Genomic DNA, 9,802 nt, shown 5'->3' on the forward strand with positions numbered 1-9,802 from the left:
CAGTTTGATTTCACAGAAGTTTGATTTACTTGGAGTATATATGCACACATACAGTGTGGTATTTCTGAACAAATGTATTTTAGGATGCTTTTAAAACTAATAAAATGGAAATTATGGTTTCTGTCTTTTTTTGTACATGTTTTTATAAATATAAAAAGGAAACTAAAGTCATCGTGGTGTGATTTTGTTTTCTCTTTCTTAAATCAGAAGACATATCTCTGTAATGTATTAACTGCTTTTGTAAATCTGACATTTTTTCCAAGTTTTTGTTATGTACTTTGCACCTTTGCCTCAAACTTAAGATGTCTGTAATTTTGAGATCTATGAAAACACCACTTTAAAATAAGATTTCAATACAAAACTGCTTTTCCTTCGTTTATTTTTTATTTTTTCTAAATTAAGCAGTCATTTATGTACACAATATTAAGGACAACATGGAGACCAAAAGTAACTGACCTAGTAGCAAATCAATGGTTGACACCATATGGAGGCTTTTTTTTTACATCACACAGTCTTTTTATATGCAGACTTAATGCACTTTAGTTTTCTCCACATCCCATTTAGGAAAGTCAAAATCTGATAAAATCACATAGCTTCCTATTGACACATTAAGAGTTTCAGATTACTTTTGTTTTTTATTGTTTTATACAGTCTAGTTAATATTCTCCCCATTATTTTTGTGCCAAAGAGAGAAACAAATTAGTTAGAATAAAAAAGGATTATTTTAATGTCTTCACTCCTGTCATTTGTGCATGCAGCAATAATATGGTATGAAAATCCTTTTAACTCAAGGACTCCTGTTCAGCTGGATTTTTCGTTCCTGTCTCATGGAAAGAGTCAAGTCAACAACAGTACCTCTACAATTAAGCAACAGTTCAGAGACGGTAATAAAAATAAAAACATAAAATAACATATTGATACTAGAAAAAACAGAATGTTTTAGGTTACACAAACATAAAATAACATATTGATACTAGAAAAAACAGAATGTTTTAGGTTACACCTTCTTAAAGTGCCTCTTTTAGTTGGCTCCTCTGCACATCCCTTTTTGAATCAACTTCTTCCATTTGTGTCTTCCTCCATCAACTGCATATTCTGCTGATAAAACACTCGTACTTTATGTTGCTCTAGAAATAAAGTTTGATTGATTGATGATTTTATTTAAAAACGAACATTTACACATCACATTATTTTTAGTGCTACATTTATCATATTTAGTCATATTATTTATCACCCGTTGTGCAGTTTCTAGAAATGCGCGTTAAAGGAAGTTTATCCCTTACGCTTTCCGTCTGTTGTCATGGAGACTGTGACGCTATGCAGGATTATTCAGATTGGCTTTAGCTAGCTCTTGCTGTTGTGGCGGTTTGGGCGTTAATGTCTACAAAACATTAAGACTGGTGGCGTAAAGATAATGGCGGCGGCGTTAGATGCTCTCTGGGAAGACAGAGATGTTAGATTTGACATTACTGCCCAGTGAGTTAATCAACATTTGGGAATATTAACCGTAACATAGCTAGCAAGCTCACTTCGCTCCAGAACGCAGCTAGATATCTAATCCAAAATAGCTCCCATAATTAACTGTTTTTGGTTGGTTGTTGATTTATTTTCTTTAATGCTAGCTTTATATCAGTTACCTTTTTTCTGGGTTTCAGAGTTTCTGCATTGATCTCTTACACCTAAATAAATAACCTATGATCATCTTCCTGTGCTCAGACAGATGAAAACCCGTCCAGGAGAAGTGTTGATCGATTGTCTGGACTCAATTGAAGATACGAAAGGAAATAATGGAGAACGAGGTGACTTTGCCATTCCCGTGTACCATTAATGCGCAGTTGGTGTGATTTGAGTTATAGGATAAGGTCTGTCTCCCTATTTCAGGACGGCTCTTGGTGACAAACCTGAGGATCATTTGGCACTCTTCGGCTCTGCCAAGAGTCAACTTATGTGAGTAAAACTAAATGTCCGAACAGTAAATAATATTCCTGAATGTAGTGTGGGTTATTAGGAACTGATTTGACTCGAGAAGCTTTTCAAAAACATTTTTATCTACAATATCTCTATTTCTATTATTTTTATTAGCTGTTGGTTATAACACTATTATTAACATCACAACAAGGACTGCAAACTCTGTGAGTAACCTTATTTTTCACTTTGTAAAATTTTCATTTGATCCTGTGGATTGTCAGTAATTTTTACATCTAAATTTAATTTGGTTTCCTAGAAACTGAGGGGTCATACTGAAGCACTCTACATCTTAACAAAGTCCAACAACACAAGATTTGAGTTCATTTTTACCAACCTGGTTCTCGGAAGTCCTAGGCTCTTTACCTCAGTCATTGCTGTACACAGGTAAACAAAACTGAAGGAGGGTTATATTTTAAATTTAGTAGGTGCCTTATTAAGAGTTTGACATTTTATGTTTCGCTACAGGGCTTATGAGACCTCCAAGATGTACCGAGACCTGAAACTGCGAGCTGCTCTTATTCAAAACAAGCAGCTTCGACTCTTGCCTCAGGAGCAAGTATATGATAAAATCAACGGGGTTTGGAATCTCTCCAGTGATCAGGTACTGCTGTTGTTCAGAAAGAGAGCATAACTACAGTAAAAGTCAAATTTATATGTATCCAAGATTCTATGTATGTCACCATTTGAAATGAAAAATTTTGTGTAACATGAATATATTGTTTTGTAGGGTAACCTGGGAACCTTCTTTATCACCAATGTTCGGATTGTGTGGCATGCCAATATGAACGAGAGTTTCAACGTCAGCATTCCTTACTTACAGATTGTAAGTTTGGATTCTGATGTCTTGATTTTGCTTAGACCAAGGAGTTTGTTTCATGCACAAGAAAAACAGCTAATTTATAAATGTACTCTACAGTGGACGTCAGGACTTTTTTTCTTATTCTTTTTTAACTTTTTACAGGAATAATTGAGTGAGTCTCTGACATAAATATATGACCGGGTGAAAATCCAGGAGTATAGGATAGCACTGATAGATAGCTTAGAAGAAGAGTTGGGTGAAGCGTGCCATAGTCATCTGTGGGCTCGGATTACTTTGTATAATTTCAAGTTTTTGTTCCCATGGTTCAGCACACCTGAATCTAAATTATCTTATTCATGAACATGTCACAAAATGTAAACAAAATAGTTTTTTTTTCTTTCTTTGCAATCAGTTTTTTTTACAAACCTAACACTTATTCTATAGCAGAAAAATCAAATTTAAAAAGCAAATCCTTTTTCTGAAACTGTCCCCAACTATGTTAATTTGCTTAAACTTGACAGTGAAACATGGATTAGCATAAGCACTTTAAAAACACTGTCATGAAGCATAACATATCAGGTGAAGTGTATGGTTATTGAGTGGACATGGCAAAAAGATTCTGTGCTGCACAAATGACCCTATTTAACTAATAATTTTCTGTTCTTTCCAAGTGGTCGATCAGAATAAGAGACTCAAAGTTTGGCCTGGCTCTGGTGATTGAAAGTTCCCGACAGGTGACGTTCTCATAATAAAGGTTTTCCTCTTCTTGCTTTTATGATATAATAATAACAGCGACCTTGCCGTTTCAGAGTGGAGGATATGTGCTTGGGTTTAAAATCGATCCGGTGGAGAAGCTGCAAGATGCTCTCAAAGAAATCAACTCTTTGCATAAAGTTTACTCTACAAACCCAATCTTTGGAGTGGATTATGAAATGGAGGAAAAGGTGGGCGAACATAGACATCATTTTTAACAACAACAGCCTTAAACATATTGCTATGGCAGCAATGACATGGTTTACCTCCAAGCATATTTGTATGTCAGAATGATTCTAGTCTAGAGTCTTTAAGTCTATCATTAAGTCTAGAAATAAATCCCAAAGGGATAATGTGGTAAGACTTGAAAACGTAATGATAACAGTGCTGGCAGAGTCACTCAGAGAGTTGCAGCTGTAGATGCAGTGAAAAGCGGCCACACTTTTCAGGTTTTATTTGTGAAGCTTTTGAAAAGGTGCTTAGTTACCAATAAACTTCACAATTACTCACTACTTTAATTCTTTAAAATTCTAATAAGATACTTTAAAAGTTTGAGAGGCATTCAGAGTTTTGCAAGGTATGCTGGAGATATCCTCYAACATTTCTCATTGTGCCGTTTTCAGCCCCAGCCGCTGGAAGAACTGACTGTGGAACAGCTTCCTGATGATGTGGAAATTGAGCCTGATGAACAGACCGATGCGTTCACTGTGAGTGAGCCTGCTGCTGGCCTTCGCCACACTCGTCACTCCTCTGGGAGTCTAAAGCCTGTCAGACTCTCAGAATAACTACGAGCTAATGCATGACAAACCAACAAGAGTTCACGTTGCTTAGTGCTTCTGTCTGTGTTGCTCACCAGCAACAATGACCTTACCTTAACAACTAGAATACACTGCTGATTGCACTATCTTTAATAACCTCTGTATGTGTTTTTTTTTTTTTCAGGCCTACTTTGCTGATGGGCATAAGGTAAATATATTCATGAAATAAACTCAAGTTTTCAGCTCATTTTAAAAATTGCGAGAACCTGATATCTTTGTTGTTGTACTACAGCAACAAGACCGTGAAGCAGTTTTCTCTGATGAGCTTGGCCTCGCCATTGAGAAGCTTAAGGACGGCTTTACACTCCAGGGGCTGTGGGAAGTCATAGGCTAAAACAACATGAAACATCTGTGATTTCCATGTACAGACAAGAGTGCATTTATTTATTATTTATAGGCCAAGATTAAAGTTGCATAGATCATTTAAGGTACCACATTTCATATCTGTTAAAAAAAAAAATAATAAATTGAATTGTTTGCTTTTTTGTTTGTTTTGCTTTTTTTGTAGTTTTGAAATGCTGTGAACACAGGGTTTCCATGCAGCTTGAATAAATGTGGAATTTCTTTCTTGTTCCCTCCTTATGTCTTCTCTTTCTTCCTCAATTTCTTGTTTTCCTTCCTTCCTTGTTTCCCACCTCCCTATCGACCCTTCCTTCCTTTCTTATGGAAGAAAGGAAATAAGCTTCTATGTTTTGGCCATAACTAAAGTCTGCTCACTTCTGAAATGTCTGCCATAAAGTTGTATTAACATAAAAATGTTTAGCAACCCTATAAAAGCCTCTTAAGAATAAAATCTATTTAAGTAAACTGTGGGGTTGGAGGAGCATTTCTTAATGTCTAATTAAACATCCACAGACTGAATAGGTCTGTATGTGGCCTGATTACAAAGTTGTACAAACATTTAAAGAATGGAGGACAAGCTGTCACCTCCTGGTGTGGCTGCAGTTCTCTGACCTGGCTGCTGATTAGAGGACGTCCCTTTAAATGTCTCGCCAAATCTCACAAACTGAAGCTGGGCTGTTACTGCTATCAATGAACTCTGAGCCAACATGGGGATGCTTTCATTGTACCAAAAATACTTGACAGAAAATGTCAGCCACGTGATTTGAGATAATATACAACATTGAAATTAAACGTGATACGTTTTCCTCTTAAAACCGTCTTCCTCTCTAAAAGAAAGCCACAGTTAAATTTAAAAAGATTGTGATATTTCTGTGTGGCTGCTCAACAATGTAGAGGTGACGAGGCTCCACAGTTGTTAGGGGTTTTGTGACAGCTGTGTGAGAGCTCCACTTTGGCCAACCTGAATTCTTCATGGTTGGGCTGGTGGGCTATATTTAGGAGGGCACGGTTATATTGAAGCGCCTACAGACCTGTGCGCCTGTAGTTTGCTGTCTTCAACCTTCCTGTCTGAAGAGAATGGACGCCCAAGGGCTGAGAGAGGACCTCCGTCTGTTTCAGAGCACTCTGTTGCAGGATGGACTCAAAGAGCTGCTGAATGAGAATAAGCTGATTGACTGTGTCCTAAAGGTTGGGGACAGAAGCATCCCCAGCCACCGGCTCATCCTGGCAGCATGCAGCCCGTATTTCCGGGAGCTTTTCTTCTCTGTGGATGGCAAGGAAGAGGATAGGAAGGAGGTTGTTTTGGAGAACCTGGATCCTAACGTTATGGAGGTGATCGTGAATTACCTGTACTCGGCTGAGATCGACATCAACGACGACAACGTCCAGGACATCTTTACTGTTGCAAATCGCTTCCAGATCCCCTCAGTGTTCACAGTTTGCGTGAACTACCTACAGAAGAGTCTCACCAAGAAGAGCTGCCTTGCCATCTACAGGCTGGGACTGATGCTTAACTGTGCCAGGCTGGCCATGGCAGCAAGAGATTACATCGCCGATCGCTTCGAGACCATAGCCAAAGATGAGGATTTCTTAGATCTCGCCCCACCTGAGATCTTTGCCATCATTGGCGCTGATGCGTTGAATGTTGAAAAAGAAGAAGCCGTGTTTGAGGCTCTCATGAGGTGGATCAGAAAGGACAAAGAAAAGCGAGCAAAATCCTTGGATGAGGCTTTCGAGTACATTCGCTTCCGTCTACTTCCAGAGAAGTACTTCAAGGAAAAAGTGGAGAAGGATGAGCTGATCAAGGCCGACCCAGAGCTTCTCAAAAAGATCAAAGTCATAAAAGAAGCATTTGCAGGGAAGCTGCCCGAGAAGAAAAAGGGTTCAGGTGATGCTGAGGGAGACGAGGGGACGCTGCCAAGTTGCCTGAACAACAGTCGCAGGTATGGCATGCACGCTAAAGAAGTGATCGTTATGATTAACGACACTGCAGCTGTGGCCTACGACGGCCAAGAGAACGAGTGTTTTCTTGCTGCAATGTCTGAGCGAATTCCCCGAAACCATGTCAGCCTCGCAACAAAGAACAACAACTTGTACGTGCTAGGAGGACTGTTTGTAGACGAGGAGGATAAAGAGAACCCACTGCAGTGTTACTTCTACCAGGTAGAAAAGTGTTGTTTGATTAAAACAGCAGCGATAAAGTACTCCGTTTTTAAAACACGTCTATACTTTTCAGCTGGACAGCCTTGCTGCTGAATGGTTAGCCCTGCCACCAATGCCGTCCCCCAGGTGTCTCTTCGCAATGGGGGAATTCGAAAACCTAATATTTGCTGTGGCGGGAAAAGACTTGCAGTCCAACGAGTGCCACGACACCGTGTTGTGCTATGATACTGAGTAGGTTTGGCATGTTTAACATTTGAGTATAGTTTTAGCGAGAGCCATAAAGCAGTTCTGTGTCTTCTGTTTTCAGAAAAATGAAGTGGACAGAAACAAAGAAGCTGCCTGTGAAAATCCACGGCCACTGCGTGGTCTCCGAGAATGGCTTGGTGTTCTGCCTGGGAGGAAAAACCTATGAAAAGTAAGGTCACAGTGTTGACATTTTTTTTTCTTCCATTAAATTAAAACTTGACTTTCACTAACCTCAACCTGGACAATGTTTTGTCTCTTTGCCAAAAGTAAAGCAACCAATAAGATGTTTGCATACAACCACAAGAGGTCAGAGTGGAAGGAGGTTGCTTCCATGAAGACCCCTAGATCCATGTTTGGGGCAGTTATCCACAAGGGGAAGCTCATCGTTGCTGGGGGAGTCAATGAAGACGGACTGACGGCAGCGTGCGAAGCCTATGACTTTGGGACCAACAAGTAAGTGCTGGGTTTTAATTAAAAATATATTATTTATTATTTAAAACATTAAAGTTATTGCACTGTTGTCTATAAGTCTTCCTTCATGTTTCTTGAGATCAAAAAGGGTTTCTTTGGACTATAACTGTTTTTATCTAATATTCAGGTCAGTAATTCTTAGCTCCGTGTCAGACCACTTATTTAGTTTTAACCATTTAACTCTGACATATGAGTCATTCAGACAAATAAAAGCTTTCTAAAATCAGGAGATGAACTGAGGTCGACTACAGTGAACCAGTTGGGAACGCTCGCAAATGAAACCGGCTTCTAAGGCACTTTTTTAATAGCAGACTGACGCACTTTATGCAGATCAATATATGAAATTAGTAGACATACACAGTCTGTTGACTTAAGACTTGTCATACATCAGAAAACCACTTGAAAGATGATTCATCTCTGAGGTTCTGTCAGATTCTTGCTGGATTTTGTATCCCAAAAAGAAAACTCTCTTGTTTATTATTATATGAAGTGTAGTAAATACATTATTATAAAAGAATAATAATGTATTTACTAAAATACGTTATTTTAGTAAATAATATACCATAATTAAGAACATGTTAAAAAAAATAAACAAAGCAGGCAATGTCTGAATGAAAAACTTGACATGTCTTTGAAAGACCTGGATAACTATTCCTCAAAAACAGCTTTAAAGTTTATTAAACCTCAAAATAAAGCAAATATGACTGCATGTATGACTAAAAAACATGTTAAAATAAAATTAATAATGTTCAGATCAATGGGTAATCTTTTTTTCCCTTGTTTTTGATCATCTCTATAGAATATGTACAAAAATATTGCCATGTCTTTTTTGAGCTAGACATACCAAAACTGATTAAAATACACTCTCACTTCGAAAGACTTAACCAAATTTTACATAAAATATTTACAAAAAAAACGGAGGGGGCGGGGGGGGGATTTTTCATTTTCTTCAGTAGCTCAGAGATTGCCGTCAGCTGAACAAGCAATAGCACTTCCTACTGATTTGAGAAGGATATTCAATCAGAATTTTATGAAATAATAATCAATAAAATACCAGCGCTCAGAACTGTGTGTGTTTTGTTGGAGGTGGTCGCCTTTCACGGAGTTTCCCCAGGAGAGGAGTTCGATCAACCTGGTGAGCTGTAGAGGGCTGCTGTACGCCGTGGGAGGCTTTGCCATGGTGGAGAACGAGAACAAGGAGTGTGCACCGACTGAAGTCATTGACATTTGGCAGTAAGTTTGGGTTTCTCTTCTGCACATCAGTTCATTCTTTCCTTTTAAATACATCAGTAACTTCTTTTACTACCTGCATCAGGTACGAAGAGGACTCCAAACAGTGGAGCGGCATGATCAGAGAGATGCGTTACGCAGCTGGAGCCTCGTGTGTCTCCATGCGCCTGAATGCAGTCAGAATGCCCAAACTCTAACACGGGACCGTTGTGCTATTATTGTGTGTCGTGATCATTTTATTTACAAACTCCTAGCAGAAGATGGGTTTCGTAGTTTTAATAATCAGATAATTTTACTATCCATGCTGAATTTTTGTTTGATTAAAATGTTGAAATATTTTCTCATGTTATGCAGTTAGGGAACTTGTTCTTATTGTTGTGAAAGCTTTTATCAATTTTTTATATATGTATTAAAAAACAACATAGAACATAGCTTAAATAAACAGATTTAAGTTTAACACTTATTGAAATAAAGTTTATATATTTGAGACAAATCTCTGAGTTTCCTGACTGATTTTAAAATCAAACCTTTCAAGCTGCTTTTCTACGTAAAAATTAATGGGTTTTTTATGAGTTGGGTTTCAACATATTTGTTAAAATTATCATTATGTTGAGCATGGTGGTGACACAGGGGGCATGACCCGTGTATGGAGACCTCCGGTCCTCGACATGGTCGCCACAGGTTCGAGTCCCAGCCTGTTGACTTTTGCCGCGCGTCTGTTACCTCTCTTACATCCCTCTTTCCAATAAATCTACTATAAAATAAAAGCCACTAGAGTCATGACTACGCTGTGATAGTATAATATGAGAAAGCTAATCGGTGAAATAAAAATTGAGCTCTTCCACTGTACGCTCATCCAGGTGGGGTGACTTCTGCAAGTCACCCCAGCTATCTGCTGGGATAGAAAACGTTTTAAGCTATTGCCATATAAATAAACTGAATAGATTTTAATTTAAATTAATTATTGTAAAATTTTACAAAAATAAAACCCCACTATGTATAACAAATTATT

At 38.2% G+C, this 9,802-nt stretch overlaps 2 protein-coding genes across 2 annotated transcripts; both read left to right on the top strand.

Moving 5' to 3' along the window:
• Positions 1 to 1,296: 1,296 nt before the first annotated feature.
• On the top strand, positions 1,297 to 4,916 carry bbs5 (Bardet-Biedl syndrome 5). The gene is made up of 12 exons (XM_008399833.2): positions 1,297 to 1,476; positions 1,717 to 1,799; positions 1,882 to 1,947; positions 2,083 to 2,132; positions 2,225 to 2,352; positions 2,434 to 2,569; positions 2,696 to 2,791; positions 3,439 to 3,501; positions 3,577 to 3,711; positions 4,144 to 4,227; positions 4,463 to 4,486; positions 4,571 to 4,916. The coding sequence occupies exons 1-12, from the start codon at positions 1,415 to 1,417 to the stop codon at positions 4,670 to 4,672; spliced, it is 1,029 nt and encodes a 342-aa protein (XP_008398055.1). The 5' UTR covers positions 1,297 to 1,414; the 3' UTR covers positions 4,673 to 4,916.
• A 776-nt stretch (positions 4,917 to 5,692) lies between these two features.
• klhl41a (kelch-like family member 41a) lies at positions 5,693 to 9,697 on the top strand. Its single transcript, XM_008399819.2, has 6 exons — positions 5,693 to 6,843; positions 6,917 to 7,074; positions 7,151 to 7,258; positions 7,357 to 7,542; positions 8,647 to 8,793; positions 8,876 to 9,697. The coding sequence occupies exons 1-6, from the start codon at positions 5,758 to 5,760 to the stop codon at positions 8,985 to 8,987; spliced, it is 1,797 nt and encodes a 598-aa protein (XP_008398041.1). The 5' UTR covers positions 5,693 to 5,757; the 3' UTR covers positions 8,988 to 9,697.
• Positions 9,698 to 9,802: the final 105 nt, after the last annotated feature.

Source organism: Poecilia reticulata, linkage group LG2, assembly GCF_000633615.1.
Source record: "Poecilia reticulata strain Guanapo linkage group LG2, Guppy_female_1.0+MT, whole genome shotgun sequence".
In the NCBI taxonomy this organism is placed as follows: Eukaryota; Metazoa; Chordata; class Actinopteri; order Cyprinodontiformes; family Poeciliidae; genus Poecilia; species Poecilia reticulata.